Source organism: Gordionus sp. m RMFG-2023, chromosome 1, assembly GCF_954871325.1.
Source record: "Gordionus sp. m RMFG-2023 chromosome 1, tfGorSpeb1-WG-v2, whole genome shotgun sequence".
Taxonomy (NCBI): Eukaryota; Metazoa; Nematomorpha; class Gordioida; order Chordodea; family Parachordodidae; genus Gordionus; species Gordionus sp. m RMFG-2023.
The window spans coordinates 3,852,790-3,874,484 of record NC_088775.1 but is presented as its reverse complement, the minus strand read 5'-3'; the positions used below and the strand labels follow the sequence as shown (position 1 = coordinate 3,874,484).

At 28.7% G+C, this 21,695-nt stretch overlaps 2 protein-coding genes across 3 annotated transcripts; one reads left to right on the top strand and one right to left on the bottom strand.

Moving 5' to 3' along the window:
• The first annotated feature begins 1,203 nt into the window (after window positions 1–1,203).
• LOC135922979 (protein Abitram-like) lies at window positions 1,204–1,958 on the top strand. Of its 2 annotated transcripts, none has more exons than XM_065457549.1 (5): window positions 1,204–1,273; window positions 1,314–1,356; window positions 1,402–1,531; window positions 1,575–1,659; window positions 1,757–1,958. In XM_065457549.1, exons 1-5 carry the CDS (start codon window positions 1,207–1,209, stop codon window positions 1,759–1,761), a joined length of 330 nt encoding a protein of 109 aa, XP_065313621.1. In that variant the 5' UTR covers window positions 1,204–1,206; the 3' UTR covers window positions 1,762–1,958. The 2 variants fall into 2 exon arrangements, with proteins under 2 accessions (XP_065313621.1, XP_065313620.1); XM_065457548.1 differs by having other exon boundaries at window positions 1,575–1,718.
• A 125-nt stretch (window positions 1,959–2,083) lies between these two features.
• On the bottom strand, window positions 2,084–19,380 carry LOC135922978 (N-fatty-acyl-amino acid synthase/hydrolase PM20D1-like). The gene is made up of 11 exons (XM_065457547.1): window positions 19,250–19,380; window positions 19,033–19,155; window positions 12,617–12,877; window positions 11,323–11,362; window positions 10,406–10,625; window positions 8,683–8,792; window positions 7,254–7,384; window positions 6,241–6,484; window positions 4,465–4,615; window positions 2,993–3,155; window positions 2,084–2,345 (listed from the first exon to the last, which is right to left on the bottom strand). Exons 1-11 carry the CDS (start codon window positions 19,371–19,373, stop codon window positions 2,134–2,136), a joined length of 1,779 nt encoding a protein of 592 aa, XP_065313619.1. The 5' UTR covers window positions 19,374–19,380; the 3' UTR covers window positions 2,084–2,133.
• Window positions 19,381–21,695: the final 2,315 nt, after the last annotated feature.

The window sequence follows — 21,695 nt, the reverse complement described above, 5'->3', positions numbered from 1 at the left end:
TGAGACATTTTTTGAAAATTAATTGGGCTAATAATTATCGGATTTTTGACCTTGATTCCGTTTGACATTATATTATTGTCAGTAAATAAGCTAAAAGGCTCCAGACTATAAGATATTGAAGAATTTAGTGCCAAGATTGGCTTTTGATATAATGTTACCTCCTAAATAGACACCCTTTTAGGTATGCTAGATTCACATCCCAATTGCAGTTTATTAGAAAGCCGTAGATTATTAGCGAAATAGATCACACAATTTTGTGGATTAGAATCTTTCAAAAAATAAATGACGTGTATTAATTTCTATTTGTTTATTGAAATAACATTACTTATAAAAAAATATCCTAATATATTTATACAAGTCTAGATAAGATTAGGAATTATTATGACATAGAAATCTGATCGGGAAGCAAAATTATTTTCAAAAAATTAGTTGATTCTTAAAACGTTGATAATTGAATACCATCAATCATGCTTCTCTAAATATAACACCACTTTCATCATTTGCACCAATTAAAGATGCATCTTCTTTATTTTATCCCGTGCAAATTTTTAAAAAAAGTGCTAAATTTAAAAGAATATAATGTTAGAAACATATAGGAATATAATTAAATTATAATCCCGATTATAAATAAATATCGAATTACAATCGATAAGTATATCAATAATAAAATTTAAAAAGAAATCTTAATTTGTATTTTCAAAATATAATTTGTATATTTAAAATTGGGTCATTTTTTCTAATCAATAATTATTATAAATTTATTTATATTTTATATGCTCAAAAATTTAAATATTTTTTTCCAGCGCAATTTTATGATTTAAAACTTTTAACCCGATTTCAAATACCGATAATTAAGTATTCGAAATGATTCTTTTAAATAACTATAATTCATTATCAAATTTTAATGTTCATCTTAGGATATTTTAAAAATAATTATCCACATCCTGAAAAAATTTCTGGCTATTTGCCTGCAGTAGAAACGCTGTTTTACTTCGATAAAGTCAAGATTAAATTCAAATGGATAAAAAAAATTTAATTAGTTTGTAAACCCTTTTCTTCCTTCTCCATCCATCAGATTCTTATCTATCATTTCATCATCTAATATGACATATATTTTTTCATCATTATTATTACTTGACAAATCTGTCAATCCTGACAGGTGATATGATAGGTTTTTAATTATTTCTAGCAAAACTAGTACGTTTTATGGAATATGAAGAAGATAATTTAAGTAAACTGAACGAAAAATACTATACAAAAATCATCGATAAAGGTAACTAATTTTTATAAATATATATATATATTTATTTAAGATTTCATTGGTAATGATATATGCCTGTTAAAGTTTTCAAATAAGTTTGATTATATATATTATTTGTTATTTATAACTTATTATAATAGAATAATTGTTATCACATTAGCACCATCTCATCCTCTAATAATAAGTGATTCCAAAATTAAAAATATAGATTTTCAAATTTCAAAGAAAGTTAATAGGCTTAAAAACAAGGTTTCTGGAAAAGGCAAAAAAGTTTATTTAAATGCATGTTAATTATATAAAAGTATATATTAAGGGTGCACAAGTGATAAAATTAAATTCATTACTATGCACAATTGAAACAGAAGAAAATATTTATAAGATATACCCTGCATGTGAAGGTAAATTGATTGAAATTAATGAAAACCTTATTACTAACCCTGATTTATTATTGCAAAAAGTAATTATATAATTTAATAATTATTTATGTCTATAAAGCCTGACAAAGAAGGGTATATTGCAATTATATTGCCAAAACTGGAATAAATTAATGAAATTTGAAAATCATGAAACAAAATTATTAAAAAAATAAGCTTTTAACAAAATATTTTTAATGTATAGTGTTTTTATATGTTTACAAATGTATGTGAAATATCTCCATTTATTAATTACATGTTACCACTAAATGATCTTTTCATTATCAAAATATAAATAAATATATTGAATATAAATGTTAAATATAGGAATTAGTTATAATAATAATTTATATCTTATAAATTAAATTTTTTCCAAATATGGCTTATAATAATTATTATATTTATGTTGATTAGATTAAAAAAAATTTTTTTTAGCTTAAGTTAATACAATATATATTATTAATCTTCAATCTTCTGATCTGCAAACATTTTATTCACTATAAAATGATAGTAAAATGTAACACACTGAGCATAATTTAACAAAGAAATCCTTTCATTGATGCCATGGACTCTATTTAGGTCACTTGATAACATTTTAACTGGTGAAAATCTGTACAAATCATCAGCCAAATCCTTAAAATGTTTAGAATCAGTACTGGCTGGGAATATTACTTTATTTTAATATGTAAAAATAATATTTTAAAAAATATATTATTTCATGCAAGTATCAATGTCATATAATTATACATAGACTTACGATGAATTCATTACAAGTATACATCAATGAAAAACAACTGAGAACGCCATATTAGTTATACATAGTATATAAAAAAAAATAATCAGAGTTGTGTATTTTACAATTGACTGATATTTGATCAGAAATTCAAATAAATGTTTTTAAAATGATATTAACTTAATTTTGTAATAAATTTTTTTATGCAGATTTTTTAGAGTATTTGACTCTACTCCTATCAATTGACCGACTTGACAACCATGAAAATAATATATTTCAAGGCTATTCTTATAAGAAAATATGTATTTATCAAACCAAATTCAAATAAATTAAAGTATTCTGGATCCTAAATAGTTTACCAAGATGGAGTGTCACGTGGTTCACATGATGACGCTTTAAAATGCGTTATTATGAATGAATCATCAGTTTAGGTATTATTATATGCCATTGGCAAGTAACTGAACAATTATTTGGCTCAAGAGTGATATGAAATTTTACCCTTATAAAAATAATCCTATTTTTTCTCCTCAAGGAAAAATGTAAGAAATAAAATAAGGAAAGTTGTAAAATTGTCGTGTTATTTACTGGGTAAGACCAAGGTCTCAGAGCCAAATATCTGTTTAATCATAGTGGCTAGGGACTCGAAATAGCGTGAATGAATGCTGGAGACGGGCACGGTAGGACCAGCGCAAGTTAAATGGCTTTTGACTCTGGTATCGTTAATGGCGTTGGCGTTAATTTGAGCTACCTTTTTAATTGCCGATTTAAAAATAAATAAATATGGTTATCTGTCTAAATTTTATATAAAAAAACACTAATTATTTTATTTTAGTTGGGGGGGGGGTGTTCAAATTATCGGATCATTATAGCAGAGGAAGGCCTTTTCAATGATAATAATGTGTTAGGAGTAAGTAGTGTTGTTAAACGGCTAACTCAATATTTTAGCAGGAAAAGTATCGCCTAAGCCTCGAGATTTCGATAATATATGTTGAGATCTTTGTTCCTTCTATGAGCAAAATCTTCGGGCTTGAGTAATATTTTTCTGGATGAAATATTGAGTTAGCCTAAATAAATATATTCTTTTTTTAAAAAAGGGCGTCTGACTCTATAAAGCAGTTTTAATTTATTAAATACAAATATTGCGGAGGAAAAATGGGAGTTTAAAAAAAAATGTTTTAATTGGGATATATCAATGGGGAATTCGGAATCTCAATTTTAAATCTGAAAAATCTTTGGTCCGACTCATTTGAGTAGTGAATTGTCAAAAACTGGACTAAACTTAAGACGGCTTTTAAATTGTAGGTCGGGGTTTCAGTTTCATCTTTGACATACCTACTAAAATATGCATCGATAATTTGCATTATTCCTATTCGATTCGAATAATAAAAACATTATTCGATTTGTTTCGTCTAATATTCGATTAGAAAATTAAATTCTCTTAAAAATATTTTCAAAAATGGGAAAAAAAAATCCATTTTGAATGAATCTTTGAATTATTTAAAATATTTATGATTTCATTTTGAAAGATTTCTTGTGCATGAAAATTATAAAAGGTTTTTTTGTACTATTTGGAATTTTAGGTAAAATTTGATCAAACATCTTTCTTTAAAAAAATATACAAAGATATTTTCTAAAAAAAATTTTTTTTTATCAAACTCTGGAAAAATTAGTTTATTAAATTTTTAAAGGTGATTTATAGATGTAGAAATAAAAAGTTCTGTAAAGGAACATGTTAAATACTTATAAATAATTTTAAATATTTATGAATAAGTAAAGTTATTCGAATTAGTTATTAGTTTCCGATTCAAATCTAATTTTTTTAACTCGTATTCGTAAAATCGAATCAAATAACGAATAATAAAAAATTTCTAACCGGAATAAACCATTATGAACCTTTATAATTAGCTGAACCGAACCTTTGTAAATTTTTTCTTACGTAACCATTATAATTTTTTACATACTGAACCGTTATAAATAACGGTTAGGGTCCCTGATTTTAGGTATAAACATTACTTATGAGCATAGACAAGGGGTAGGTGAAACTATAAGTCTATTACTTGTTCGAGGGTTTGAGAGGGATGAATTCTTTGGTTCAAGACAGCGTGAGCATGATTGGGCACGACGTTATCCTTGATTCCACTTTGAAATATGGTAACACAACTGGTTGTTCGTTGACAAGAGTTAAGCATAGAGTTGCGAGCAAATATCCTAAAATAAATTAATGGTTTTTTTGTAAATCTGTATACAGATACATTTAAAATGTACCTTTAAAACTTGTAAAATATAGTTTTAAATTAATTTAGCAGGTATGAGGAAATGATTACTCGTAAGGTTTATTGATACTATAAAAGGTGAATCATAATAGGATATATATATAGGTTTTCAAAACTAAAGTCTAAAAATTCCGTGTTTCCTACTAGATCCCCAGAGGTAAATAATTAAATGCTTGAGTGACATGAACATCTACAGATTTTATAATGATTGATAACCAATAGTATCCTTAAAAAAATATTTTTTTCACAGTTATTAACCCCTAATTCGTTGGCGTAGCCAAGGAAGAGTAGAAACTTATCAATTTAACATTTTGTCACCATTTTGTTGGGTTTATATTACTATTCCCATTCCTTCGAAAAAAAAATTAAATATTTAGCTAAATTTTTATTCATAGGACATAAATGTATCTGAAGGTCAATTAATTTCAGAATTTAAAAGGTATGAATGAAAGATCCAGTCTTGCAGATAATCCTCCAAGAAATAAAAATGGAAGCATTGCATACTCTAAAATATATTTTATTTCCAAATTATTAAAATTATTGTATATTTTGACAATGATTACCAATTAGTAAAAGCACGAATGAGAGGACCTTTTCTTTCATTACAGAAAATAAAAACCTATATCAAAATTAAGATATCTTAAAAAATGATAGAATAAATTAGCTTTACTCATCGAGATCTAATTCCCCAAAAACAGAAGATATTTTTATTAAACTTTTTTAAATAATTATAAAATGTTTAATTTTTATATTTATTTTGATTTACAAACCGGTTTATATAGCTATAATATTCTTTTTATCCATATTATATTCGCTCTCAATATTTTGAATTTTCATATTATTAAGTGTTCGAAATTATCATATTTTCAAATATGATTAGTTCTAATATATATTGTCTGATAATTAGTTCTAATAAATTTTTATCGCTCCAAAAAAAATCATTTCAATATAAATAAAATTATACCCTCTTCCCCCTTCGTAGGAAATTCCCGGCTACGCGCCAGAAGTGTGGCTTATATGTTACGAAATTATCCGAATATTATGATGGTACTCATAAAAGTATAATACCACCCTCTCTCTCGGCACACCAGTAGACAATAATTTTTGAGTTTAAATGAGGATAACTCCTCGATGATGAGAATATTTTATTAAAAAAACAAACAATAATAATTTTAATAATCATTTAATTATATATCATATATATATATAAATATTAAACTGAATAATAAAAAATGTATCGTAATTGTATGGGTATCTAGATACTTTTTCGCTCATACCTGTATCTAATACAATTTAAAGGTATCTTTTAATGATTTCCGATGTTCTGTAACTATATCCAAGGGGCCTTCTATTTTTTTCTGCACTTTAAAATTTCTAACATTTAAAAAAAATTAGCATACCTATAAAATATAGAATCTCTCCTACAGCGATAACCTAATACTATTTCAAAGATCAATGTCTGACATAAAACCGATTGCTTTAAACAAGGGGGGGGGGGGTTGGAGATTCTGTCTACATGCATTCATTTATTATTTTTAAAAATATACAAATATTTTTTACCATTTGCAAACGAATCCCCTAAACAAATCGGGATGAGAGAAAACGACCCTTTGCCACATAGATTTCATGTATGGTGCTATTGTTAGGGAGATAAAGCTGAACACATCCACGTTGTCTCGAGACAAAACTTTGGTTCCGATCGGATGTCGAACTCGGGTCACTCGCCTGATAGCTCGAGCCAAAATAGTTAAGGCGGTCTCAGCAGGAGGGATGGATGAATGGTAAACCCTCGAGTTGGTTTGTTCTTTATTCATTTATTTATTTAGTTATAATAAACAAAGATAAAGGTCCGGTATTCGGTCTTAACCGACTAAAGTATAAAAACCGAATTCAACTAGCCCAGTTTCAACCGAAATCGATTAAGGTGTAAAGTGTGAAAGTGATTAACCGTGAGATTTCGAAATCTCCTCTTGAAATTAAATCAATATATCTCTTACAAAGGATTATTAAAATATTATTCTAAAACATTGATTATAAATGCTAAACAGTTAGGTTCTGTACCATTGATATCTCTATATTATATTTAAAATTCATATTATGAAAATTTTTATATTAGATTTATCGCTTCAAAAACATTGGGGGGGGGGGGCATTTAAATTAAAATCTCACAACCATCCGAGGAATTTTGATGGTGTGAGATTTCGAAATATCATAGATCATTTTCACACGTTACACCGATTTCAGTTTCAGCCAAAAAGTATCTGGCCGTTGATCCTATCTATATGATAGCTCCTCGATATCAAAAATGTTATATTAGAGATGGTGTATTTAAATAATTTATTTTTTTAATTTTCACGTATTAAAACTGCTAAAATAAAATTCAAAAGTTAATTTGTAGTAAAATGACAAGTGAATTTTGTAAGTGATATGTTTGGTGGAATGAAAAATTAAATAAAATCTGATTTAAATCAATAGTTTATTTTTAAAAAAGGAATCCCTTGATTAAAACCGAATAGATTTTTATTTCCACAACCTGCCAGAATTTTTTAAAGAAAAAAATCTTCTTAAATTACCTATGAATTTTCCGTTTTTAAGGTCCGTTATAAATTCATTTCCGTGCCCCTCGCATTTGGAATGGGTTTGGTGAGCGTTCATATTGACGCTGAGGCGGAATCTAACCGTACTCTTTTCCGATATACTTATGCTGATATTAAAACAAATAAAACCATTAAAATTTTTTTTATTTAAACCATGCCCACCAAAACTAGCGATAAAAGATAATATATTAAAATTGGGGACCCTAAAACAACGGGATTCCTATTCAATTTCCGGTTAAAAAATTCGTTCTGTCGCGTTCCAGGTCTCGGATATTCAGGTACGCGTTTTTTATATTTAATCTAATTAATTAGGTCTCGGAATATTCAGGTACGCGTTTTTTATATTTAATCTAATTTTTTACATCTACTAAGCATTACTATTTGAGTATTGATTTCAAAATGACAACCTTTTAGACACACTAACCCGTAAATAAAATTATCCATTAAAATTCAAAACTTTGATTGTTAAACATTACTCGATTTTAGTGTACTTTCCTATTAGGACCTCCTCTTAAAATATCCGTGAAAAGTTAGTTTTTCATATATAAAGTCAGTATATCCACATTTCACTAACCTACCTAATTGGTGACGTTTGATGTTAATACAAGCGCGGCAGAATTTTCAGTGTCCGCCATTGTAGTACGAAACCAGATTTATAGATAACACAAAGCAAAAAGGGGATATGTAAGATAGCGGTAATTTTTAGGAGGTATAAAAAATATAAAAGAGGAGACAAATATATCTGATAACTAGTTTGGATCTGTTTTACTGATGCCATTATTTTGCTTAGTAAATGTTTTTATCGATTTGGAAAAGACGTTAAATAGATTATCTCGGGAGTTGAACTGACGGTGCCTGCCACAAAAGAATATTCCAGAATATACTGCTAATCTCATTTAAAAACGTATACGAAAGTGATTGAAAAAGTTTTTTTTGTCGGGTTGAATTGCATAAAAGATCAGAATTTTGAGCCCATTTTTAACCCTTCTTACCTTAGACACGCTAACGCGAGTAGACTTGCAGAAACCAACGCCGTGATGCGTATTGTATGAAAATGATAATCGTAAATATGTGACAAAAAAAGAAGTAAAATTGTGTTATTGGACCTGAGTGATTAGATGGGTTACGGAGATAGTGTGCAAGCGTAAGAGTAGGTTTCAAATAGGGGAGTACCCAAAAGCTAGCGATTAGAGATTTGGAGGATGTTCGAAGGAGATGGTGGCAAGAATTCCAGAAGGGGTAGCTAACGTGTAAATGTAAACCCCTTTCAAGTAATTTTATTTGAAGATGTGCTTTATATAAGTAGTTTGGTAATAAATGAGTGCGTGAATAAAATAAACCAACGAATCGATAGAAGACGGAATGAATTATGTTACGTAAGTAAAAATAAATAAATATTATATACCAAGCAACATTCCTAGGTCCATTGGCAAGCGGCAATATTGGTAAATCTGTGTAAACATTCGTTCCTTCATCCAAGATGAAGGACAAGGGCTTTTCTATGTCTGCACTTTCCTAAAAATATAACGAGTTCGGTTTGAGCACATTTTTTTTTAAAAAATATAGGCTACACCAAAACCCGTTTATTTTTCTTAAATTTACTTTTTAAAATTATCTATAATTTACGCAACTGTCAAGGTTGCTTAATGGAGAGTTCCATCAAAAAAATGTCATTTATTAATATCTAGACTGACCATCTCTCTAAATGCGTAAGTATATATCAGCTGGTTGCGCCTCCATCTTGGTTTCCAATTTAATAATTGATATAAAAATTTTCTGAAAACTTGAATATTAGTTTCATTTATATATATATATTATAAAAAAAAATATTATGTGAAACCAAGATGGCGGGTGACCAGCTGATTTGTATTCGACGATCATTCGCAACGCATTTCTAAAGAATGAATCGTCATTCTAGATATTACAATATGTTGATATTATATTTAAAAAGAAGCCATATTTTTATTGGTCATCCCGTTTATAATTGGTTCCCCTAATGACCAATCATATTCAATTACCCTTATGAAGATTATTTTTTCGATGATAAATATCACTTTTTTTTCTTCCCTTCTCATTACAAAATTACAATATCCAACGATTTGGGATTAAATATTTATTTTTGAATCTAAAACAAATCATATTTCCTCCCTTTTTAGATATATTTATGTATTTTTGAATATCCAATAAAAATATTAATTTTAATTTCGTCATTAACAATTATTTATTTTTAATAGCCTCTTTTAATAAAAAAAAAATAAAAAAATAATCGATAAAAGTTCATTTAATTTATATATTTTTTTAAAAAAAAATATTTAAAGAAGAAATTCAAGGACAACATAACTAAAATATGAATCATTAATATATTTTTTTTTTCGAAATTAAATTAGAAGAAAACCGTCAAAAATGGCGAATAGTCCTATATCCATATCACCAAAAAGGGAGAGAAGGGGTTAAGGGAGTGTTGCGAAATCGGTTAATTGGAAACATCCCTTCGAGGCGCAACGAATCAAGCTAAGCCGCCATAGTATTCGTTTAAACGGTTTAACATATCGCTTTAGTCTAAAACACGGTTCAACCGATGGTTTTCCTATTAAAACCCGATTCAACCGATTTTAGTCTATCCTCCACGACGTAGCGTAGGTCCCAAAAATTTGACTAAACCGTAATGGAGGCACCTTTCGACTAATATTGAGTTTGATATAAATAATTCACAATCATAGTTTTATTTGCCTATCTCTTGATTAAGATCTGGTTGAATGAGGGTGTGAAAAAAAAGACAAAAGTAAATGAGATTGGAAGGGAGACCTAAGGATAACAGTTTGACCAAAAAATTGAGTTAGAACGTTATAATAGTTAATCCACGGTGTTTTAGTTTTAGATTAATCGAGTCTATTTCGACGCGATTTTAAAAAATTGTTATAGTATATTCCCCATTCATTTTCAATAATAATGTATGTTTTAATTCTTGATTTTGAATATAATATAATTTTTTGGCGCGAAATTATCGCATTCGAAATCATATTCGCGCGAGATGCTAATGCCATAAAAGGGCCGGGATAGCTTAGTCAAAATCTCTTTATGACAAGGAACTACACTTCAAAAAAAACAATTATGAATTTAATGCTTACCAACTCTGAAGCTAACATCTCCGCTATAACCTTGGCCCCGTTAATACCCCCTACCTCTTCGTCGTGACCGAAGACTAGGTAAAATGGCGCTATATTTCCCAAATATCCAGAATTCGCTAATTTATCAAGATCCTGAGATTCATCGAGGAAATGTTCTAAGGCTTGCAAAACGCCGAGAACCACGTGTTTGCAATCCAATGTGCCACGACCATAAATGTATCTTTTGTTTAAAAAATATATAATCATATGGTAAATGAGATTATTGAATGCAATAATCACTAGCCCAGACAAAGTGATTTATTTATTTCTAACATACATTCGTTTCATATTGCGAAGCAAAAAAAACATAAATAAATTGGATTTCTGGGATACAAAACAAAGACTTTGCATTTGTAGACTTACTGAACTCAACCAGAAAATAAAGTGAATGATTGATTATTATTTTATTGACAATTTCTGTAGCAAATTATTTTATTTGTTAATTATATTTCGTATAAATCATCAAATATATATACCAATATATGATGCGTCGTGTTAATAAATAGCTAAGTAAAGTAAACGCAATTATCAATCACTTTATTTTCGGATAATTTCATTTACATCCTATAAATATAAGGATATTTTATATTAATTGCAAAGCCACAGTAACCGTCTCTTAAAAAGTTGCGTTAATTCATCGCTAAACGAAAACATAGCTGTATAATTTAACGTGATGTATTTTATAGGCGACGCGATTTACGCGCTATACACGCGGTTACTATAAACGAGGCCTAAATATTCTCTCTTTATATATAATTATTCATATTTTTCAAAAAAAATAATCCCTTATCCCTATTGGGTTAATTCCCTTCCCTATTCCTATTGGATAAGCTTGACAGCAAATATAAAAACATAGATATTATAACATCAGTTATTACCTATTTTCCCATTGTGTGTGTATGTCAGCTTGATCGTCATCTAAATTATTGATAAAATAAAATAATTCAATTAAAAATTCTCTTTTTATCCCCTTTTTTATTTAATTTTCTTTTTTAGGTTCAAATTTTTTTTTAAACTTATGACTGTTTTTCATTTGTTAATTTATTTTCATCATTTTGGGAGATTAACATTTTTTCTAATCATCTACCGAACACATTTTGCCCTAAAGGAGAGTAAGATTGGTGGGGGGGGGGTGAATGCCAATGTTATAATCTTTTGTGTCACAGGGTTCCCACCAATCACAACACATCACTAAGGTCAGACATTCAGTCTCTAGAAATGCGAGTGGCCAGGATGATGTCACACTGGAATGAGTGAGGACGAGAATCGTAAGGTGTATTGAATCTTGATGAGGCTATTTTTTAAATAGAAAGAAAACTTGGTTAGAGGGGTGGCCTGATAGGATTTGGCGCTATGTACTACGAAATGCCTGCCAAGAATACGGAGAAGGGCTTGTCACACCCGAGACAACTGAATGTATTAGGGCGTTTTAATCTGCGCGATTGACACCAAGAATGAAATAATGAATTATTGATTATCAAACTCGCTCTAGGTTGTAGTTCTCTATCAGTTAAGTAGGATCCTGATAATTGGGATCGCCAATTTCCCTTTCTCGCGTGGGCCGATTAATTATAGCACTCTATAATTGTGAAGATAGAGTTTACTTTAATTTTCAAGTCAAACCGATCACGCTATACATTTCCCACAGAAGAGTGTTGCTCCTATATGGTCGCCTTGTTGAATTCCCTCAACGAAAGAGATTAATTGGTACCAAAATCGAAAGCGAGTTGTCGGGATATATAAGCGAAGGCGGCGAAATAATTCGCGGTGAAAACAGATTTATTCAAATTTTAGGACACGTAAAGAGAAACCTACATTCCATCACAGCGGTCTAGGGATAACGTTGAGTTGTTTATTAGGTTCTTACGGCTCTTAGCCAAACATTTTGTGATGCGTGGGGAACTTCTTCCCGTTAATCATCGCACAATCATCCAGTATGCCGCCATCTTACCTAATAATGAGCTTTAGATTAAAGGCCCTCCCTTACGAATATAGGGAATCTCTCTAGTTGTTGCAGGCCACAACATTTGAAAGGTTCGGTTTTAAAAAGTGTACCGATATCGGATTACCAAAAAAAAGGTACACCCATAGTTAATAATGGAGATTTATTATACAAATAAGGTAGATAATGCTTAGAAGATAAAAAAAAGTTACAAATTAAGTTATGAATACTAGGGTTAGGAGGGTCAATCTCGCCAGAAAAGGGTTCGAATTTCCAATAATCCAGATCTTCGGGTATGACCGGTACCACGTCCAAATGGGCTATGATGCCCCAGGGTTTTTCTTTAATTTTTTTCGAATCTCCGACATCTTTTGAAGGGTCAGTTATGAGGTTTCGAGTTTTGAGACGCTTAAAATCGCAAACGTATAGTAAACTGAGTTCGTTTACCACGCGCCTCTTAATGCAGGGGCATGAATGCACCCTTGGAAAAGCTTGATTTTTATTTTTGAATGTAAAGGTGAACGTTTTTTAAAAAAAACTTAAATTTTATATCTTTTTTTTTTTAAAAAATCATCTCTCTCTATACCATCGTATCCTCTAATCTATAGGTTTATTTGTCGCACTTTTTTCTGTTCGGTTATCCAAAAAAATAAAAGCCGATTGTCTTAGAAAATTTTTCATTAGAGACCTGCCAATGGGTGCCTTGGTTTTTGACCCTTCCCCATCTTAATGTGCGTGCAGGCAGGATAATATGTTTTTTAGACAGCTGGTAACGAATCTTAGTAAATGAGAGTGATTTTAAATTTTTGTGGAGCAAAGAGTAAGGATTTTTAAAAAAAAAACCCTTCCCTCTCGTGTGCATAGTTGGTCGAACAAAAAACCAATTCACTTTTGGCTTATATTTTTAAGTGATCAGGGTGGGGTTGAGTGATCGGGGTGAGGTCTAGCTATTGTTTTTATTTAAAATGAACTCGGGGCTGTCGATTTGTTCAGAAATAAAAAAAAATTATACAAGAGCATCATATTCCTTTATCCGAATAGAATACTGGAGAAAGGTAGATAAAACCTATTTTTTTTGGTTTATTTATATATGGATTTCGACATAACGAGGTAATACCTTCATAAAAGAGTAAGCGCAACCAAGGGGGGAGAGGGAATATTCCCTTCCATAGCAAATCAGCCTGTTTTCTTAAATGTCATTTTCAGCTAATAAATCCCCCACCCCCCTACACAAATCCCCGCCCTACCCCTCCACCCTTAAAAAAATGTAAACAATATATCAACCGTAAAAGAAGAATTTGAAAGTAAAATTGGTAAAAAGTTAAATAACTTTATAAGATTGATGGGTATAATTAAAATATTCTTAGAAATGATAGCGTCCAATGCCTTCTTTCCGGTAATGTGTTATTTTTTTTTTCAACTTTAAATCAATTATTTTGAGCGCGTTTTCTAATTTTAACGGAAATGTATGCAATCATGTTTGGAATTACCTACCCTATCAATTTCGGTTAATTTTTCCACGAACTTTCAAACTCGATATAATTTATATCATAATTTTTATATATTTTTTTTATTTTTATATATAAATTGTTAAATTACTCAAAGGTTCACAGCAAAATTGTCTACGATTCATAGGATAGGTAATTCCAAACATGATAGAATATATTCCTTAAAAAGCGGTCAAAATTATATTAAAATTGTAAAAAATATCTCCCGGGAAAAATCCATAAAAAAAAAGAGTTGAAAACCTTAAAAAAATATAATAAGTTAACCAAAAAGGCATCCAATATAATTTATGGGTACAAAAAAAACCAACTTGATAAGTGCTTACCCTACCCTTCAATCCTAGATAACGCTGTTATAGTGTTGTTATATAAGATTTCAGCTACTTCTCTTCTCTTCTCTTCGCTACTCATAATATTATGTGAGCATCGAGATTTTGGCAAATAGATGTCCAAGCATTTTCTGCCAGCTACGTGCAAAACCTTTAGGCTCATACATAATGTTATTTTAGTTTATAATCTTAATCGAGCCGGTTTTTAAATCGAATCGGGCCGATTTCTAAAACCGACCCGAGGGCTCTTTAACAAAACCACCCCTGTACGGTTTAATAATGTTTAAAAGGTATACTTATAACTTAAAAATTCATTCTTATTCAGAAAGCTATCATAGAATTCTAAAAAAAAAAGAAAGAAAAGAAAAAGGACGCAGTTCTAAACTAAATTTTAATCCGAATTTAAAAAAATAAATAACAAGCAAGTAACGTCTCTCGAAATAATTTATAAGTGTTTTTCCCGGCAATATGTTATTTTTTTTACGACTTTTAAATCATTTATTTGAGCGCGTTTTTTTCGGATTTTACCGGAAATGTACTCTTATCATGTATGGAATTACCTATCTTATGAATCGTCGACAATTTTGTTGTTAAAACCATTGAGTCATTTTATAATTTATATTATAAAAAAATATATATATAGAAAATCGAATAATATGAATTATATTAAGTTTGCAAAGTTCGTATAAAAATTGTCTGAAACTCTTAGAATAAGTGTTCTAAACATGCTGAGATATGCTGAAATACATTTCCGGTAAAAATTGATATAAAGTTGAAAAAAAAAATAACACATTGCCGAAAAAAAACAACATATAAATATATGTATATGATAAAGATAAACAAAAATTAAAAAAATGACCAATAATTCATTTCTCATTTTCAAACAATGATTTTTTTTTTTTTTTCGTCCTTTAAATTTTGTTTTTAGAAAATCAAAATATTTTAATCTTATTTGAAAATGACCTCGATGAAGTGGCCATATTATTTATATATTTTATTTTTTTATTAACTAAAAATTAAATAAAAATTTAAAATGTAATATCGATTTTTAATTTTAAATATTTTTTACATTTAATTATCGCTAATGTAAAATGAGGGCAAGACCCGAAGCCCTGTCGGAACGACAATTTAGCATTTTAAATCTCCAGTTCCGAAATGAAAAAATCATTTGAATAAGACCTCCCCAAATCCCTCCCTTATACTATACAAAAATTCGTGATATATTTAAAAAAAATAGGGATGTGTATTTGGCCGGTCAAATATGGCCAAATTTAAATGAATATTTTTTTTTATAGGATAATATTATATATAAAATATCAATATTTTAGCCAGAAAAATATTGCCTAAGGCCTCGAGATTTCGACAATATATGTCTAGATCTTTGTTCCTTCTATGAGCAGAATCTTTGGACTTACGTTATATTTCTCTGGATAAAATAGCGAGTTAGACGTTTTCGGCTCAAAAATAGCCGTTTAACAACGCTATATAGTATTTATATATAATGAATCTACGTAAAAATTCTATAAAATAATCCGTAGCATAGCTAATTTTAGTTTTAAAAAACATTTGGCATTTTTACTTGAATCAGAATATTCTACAAGAATGTTTCGTTCTTAATCAATCAAAGGTTACGATATATCCTGTTTTTCAAGATCTTCAATCGATTCCTTCGTACGAATATTACCCCAAACCTACCAATTCCTAACTGAAAAAGGAAGTATAACAAGGAATTGTTATTAAGACATTAGTAGACACTTCTCTTAATGCTCAAGGTGGGCAAAGCCCGTTCCAATAACTCGAGGCTCAAAATCTGATTACTTTCCGCATATTTTGGCGAATTAAATATACCGCCGTTTTGACTTCTGAAATCTACGATATCACTAAAAATATTTTGATTTATCATTTCTTTGGATAAAATGCCTAATTCTTGTATCAGGTCACATGCTTCATCAAAATCATTATTAGTAAGATGATCCCCCTTGTATTGGTAGCTCCAATAATCAGCAGTGCCGAGCACATGTATTTGGATAGTTATTTATCTTTCAAACGTATTTTTAATTTTTTTTCTCTTCAAGTGGAGAAATTATAAAATCTTGGCATGATTGATGAATTATGTGTTTTCTTTCCAAATTATGAAACTCGTTTTTTTATGTGGGGCAAAGCACAATTATCTAGTGCTGTAAACGACCACAAAAAAAGAAACGAGTTACTGTTGCTCGTTACCTCTAGAAGAAGGTAACGAATGGCGTTCTTTTTCTTCGAAAAAGGTAACGGAGTTAGTAACGTCGTTACTTTGCAGCACTACAATTATCCCTTTGCATTTACAACATTAAGATAGCTAAAATGTTAAAGAATAGTTTAAAAAATTTTAAATTTATCGTCCATATTTTTGGAAATTTCCTTCGGGCAAATATCCAACTAATTCAACAGCAGCTTTCAGAGCTTTCTTACATATTTGTATTTGCTCCTTACACTTTATCCATGATGCCCATCATTTTTCGGTTAATTGTACATAATCTATAATATAATTTTCCGATATCCTCACTACGTCATTCGTGACGTCATGTCATCGGTACGTACAATATAGGTTAATGATGCTTACTACCTTAAGGTGTTACCTTGTCAAATTTGTATTTTGTTTATTTTTCATTAGGATAGGCACTACCAAATATATTTATAATATATATTTGAAAAATCGTGATTTTTGGAAAGCACCTGTGATCTAGTCGGCAAGAGTGTCGCTTACCAATCCGATGGTTATGTGGTTCGAATCCCAGCAATGATTGAGTCCGGCCTCCTATATATCAACCCCCCCCCCCCCCAAGGACGGAACCATTAAGTTAGATTAAGAAAATATTTTGTATACGTTGACTTGGTAGTAACTATCATTAACCGCTTCTTGTAGGGTATGAAAAAAAATGAAAGTTATTTTTTATTACGTAGTATTATAATAAGGGCAGGGGTGTATTGAGATAGAAGCGGAGGAGTACTAAGAACCTCACACCCCCCCCCCCCCCCCCTCAACCATGAAATTATATTAATTTATTTTTAGGTGTTAAATTTGAATACCTATCCTCATAGGCAAAAAAAATTTTTAAAGAAAATTATAGAGCCCCCTCCAAGCCATATTTATAAGCAAAAGTGAGAGATAAGATGGTCAAAGTAGAGGTGAAACACTTCAACAACAACAAAAAACATATTTTTTTCTAAAATAAAATATTTAAATTATGCTATGGCCTTCATTTTATTTTCTTTAAAAAGTATAGTATAATATATATATATTTCTATTTGTTTTAATAACTATTAATTAATTTAACAATAGAGTGCAGAATAGATCGTCCAAAAATATAAGAATAATTCGAGATACGAATAATATCGAGTTTAAAAATCCGGCATCCGTGTCGTATGATCATTTATATTATAAATAATTTATAATCTTAATTGAAGATTTCTATCAAAAGAAAAAAATCGATCATTGCTCGTCTTGTCTGGAAAGTGGAGCTAAAATATTCACCGAGGAAAAAAAAAATTTCTAAGATATTTTTCTTTGTTTTAATCGATTTATATGTTTTTAAAAAAAAATGGGTTCTTCAGTTTATTTTATCATTTTCGTGTAATATTTTGATTGGGTTAAACCGACTCATATTTTTAGAAAACTAAATGGAGTCTAGTTACCTTGTCAGTCAAAATCGGTCCGGACCATTTTGGAAAATAAAATAACTGGAAATCATATGGTTTCTAAACTTGATTAGAATGCAACTGACTATATTTTTTGGTAAAAAAAACAATTCTGATTGGGTAGATCTTAGCTGGTCTTGGTTGACTCTCACTAATTGTAGTAAATCATAAAAGGAAATTATGCCAAGACCTAAAGATAGGGGGTGCCAGAAAAATAAATTAATAATGTACCCCCTTTTAAAATGTTTAACTATTTAAAAATTAGATTGCAAATCTTATACTGCTGATAATTTATTTTTTTTATATAAATTAGAAATTATTAAATTTAGACTTGATGCCCAAGTAATCTTTCTTGAAATCACCAAAATATTAAATTAAAATTTTTTTAAACATTCTAATCACACAAGTTATATAGGAGACCTGCATTGGTACAATTTGCATGGTCCGGCCTGGACTTTTGTATAGACTAATTCATATATAAAAAATTTGCATGTTGCTTTTAAGTTAGAATTAATAGGGGGACTAAATATAGACTACAGTGGTCAAAATTTTAGCGAAACAATATTTAATTTTCAAGCCTGGAGCAAGTATTTTTTAGTTCATTATATGTTGATAAATTTTGGCTATGTATTGCAAATTGTTTAAAAGGGAAATTGAAAGTATATAAATAAACACTAAATGAGCAATTATAAGATTTTCATAATCATTTCACTGATTGATATAATTTTAAAAATTGGCTCAGTCATATTTGTTTTTTTTAAATTTTAGTAATTTTAAATGTTTAAACATAATCTAATGTATAAAGCCATATCATTTTTAATTCCATGCTGGGTCTGAATGTAAATTATCAAATTGTATTCCCTAATCAATGAAAGTAAAAATTCTTAAATTTGCAATTTTAAAAAGATTTGATACTTTATATAACACATATATATAGGGCTTACAAATTATAATTTTAGAAATGTAAAAGTATAAAGATAGAACAAGATATAAATTTCATATTATTTCCAATAAAATAATGATAGAAAAAACTGAACTTATATATCTTAAAAATATATTTGTTTTTTTGAATTCTTATATTTAAATACTTCATAAAAGTAAAACATTAATAATTTAGAAATATTGAATTAGAACCTTGTTCAAGGTATTTAATAAGAGCTTTAATTTCTGATTCATTCACATCTCCAATATCTTTAGATACAGTTTTGAATGTAATAGCTTTTGAAAATCTTTGGAATACCTTATCCCACTCTAAATCTATAAAAAAATTGATTTTAAGAATAGCATATAAGTTTTATATTGAGATATTTTTATGACCACCAGAATTCAAATATAAATTTTATAAAAATACCTAATAAAGGTAATTTTGAGACATTTTCGTGCTTAATTAGTTCTTTAATTTTTACTGTTTTATATAATAGATAAAAAATAAAGGATAATAATCCAGCTAAAATTGTTATTATAAATTCAAACATTTGAACATTAATAAAACATATGTTTTATGTTACTCCTCTCTTAATTGAGGAATTTTTTTAGTGCATATTCATAATAATAATTATTTTAATTAAATATAGTAATAATTTCTTTCGAATCTTGCGTATTTTGCATAGTTTGAATTACCCGGCTCAATAATATATGACTCTGATATAATTTATTATGAATTTTATTTTAGATCTATAGTTAGTCATCTAGCTCTGATTTCATAATTTATTTATCATTTTATTAAAGTAATTTCAAATTCCAAAAACATAAAACATTCTCCAATATTCCCCTTTATTATCATTAGTAAAAAATCTTGTTCAATATCTCTTCTTAACTATATGTTAATTTTTTTCCTTCGGAATTTTAGTATAGATCTTTAGAATGATTGAATTAAGATCTAAAATCGTGATAAATTTTTAAATATTAGTTTTGGTTTTAATTTTTGTTAAGCTACGGACTTAATATTTTTCAAATAAATGAACGGCAATTGTTTAGATATTATTATTACGTAAATTAAATGATTTATATGCGATTTGTATTCCTAATTTATTTTAAACCACAAAGGCGTAATTCAAAATCGGCTTGAACGACATATACCCCTTCATTAAAATTAATTTTAAAAGAATTCATGAATATTGCTAGCTACGTTGCTATAAATGAGTGAAATAGTTTCAGCTTTTCAAAAGGAGTTTCTATAAAATTAGGAAGTGATAGTTACATGATTTGTACGATCTGTAGTTATCAATTACTTGTATATAATATATTAGACAACACTTGAATATAATATTTTACTTATCATGGCCTTTAAATTAGAAGATCCAGGGCATTGAGCACAATCAAAAACAATTTGATAATGCTCGATTACAAATTATTTTTGGCAATATATTCTTATATCTAATCCTAATTAAATCTTCATTTAAAGTAATTTTATAATAAAATTTTAATTTTTACACTCCAAATCCCTAATGTTATTGGTAGGCAGGCGAGCTAAAATATATAGCTCGTAGATGGGTTGGTCGAATTATTTAAAATTATGAACGCACATTTTAAGAATATTATGCAAATAGATCTCTCGATTTGAACAATTTATTTTTCAAAACAATATGCCTAATAAACTACTCATTTTAATGCATCTGTTATACAATTTTATTGAATATTAAGTCTTGTCATTCGCTATAGTAGCAATGAGGTCTAAAAAAATGCAAAACTTTTTATAAATGGTGGGGGAGGGGTAGAACTGGGAAATATCACATTTCTAATAAACGTATCAATATTTTCATTTTCCTTAAGAATAATATTTATTTCAACCATAATCCTTAGTTTCGTATAGCGCCATCTATTTTTTTCAATTTTTTTGTTAAGGCGCATATTTCGGAAGAGCCGATAGTATCGTCAAGGGTATGACATCGTAAATATTTTTATAAAAGGTGTCTATATAAAAGGGAAATGTAAATTTCCGAAATCATACTCCCTTTATTGCTTAAAACACATGTAAAGAATATAGGCAAACCGAAAATTAAACTTAAATTGGCGTCAATTTTTTAAAAATTTTTGATAGATTTTTAGGGTTTTTTTTACCTTCAATATAATATATTATTTATTTCTTTACTATAAATATTTTAAATTTTACAGATTCCAAAGTGGCTCTTTTTTTTCATCTATATCTCGGGAACCAGGTGTGCTAGCAAACTAAAATAAATGCATTCTTATTTATTTTAACCTATCTAAATGATTCCTGAACATTTTAACAATTTTAGAAGGGGTCAGCCGTAATTTTACATATTTTATTTTAAACTAGTTCTTTTTTTTGTCCCTCTTTTGTTTAGCCTTAAATACATATAAATGAAATTAGTTTTTTAGGCCCCTGTTTTGTTTGATTTTATTACAGTAAAAGTAAAACATATGGTTTTTGTGTTTTCTCTTAATCAAGGGTTTTTCATATTTTTGAATTCCTAAAAAAGGTGCTCAGTAGCTATAAATTAGATATTTAAGTCTCGAAGATCGTCCTAAATCTAGAGGTACAATAACAGTTCCGAAAAGTATAGAGGGGTTGGTTTTATCCTTAATTATGTAAGATAAAACTAACACAAATGTCGCAAAAATGTTCATTTTTTTTTTACTTTACGACAATTTTATGTTAATTTATAATTGCGCTTTTTATTTTCCCTATAAAAGAGACTGATTTTTATGTTTATAATCTTCATATATTTTTTTGGTTTATAATCTTATATTTTCATAATTAATTAATTTTTCTAAGTGATAAAATTTAAATAAAGTTTTATTACGTGACAATTTTTATATCTAATAATTTGCGT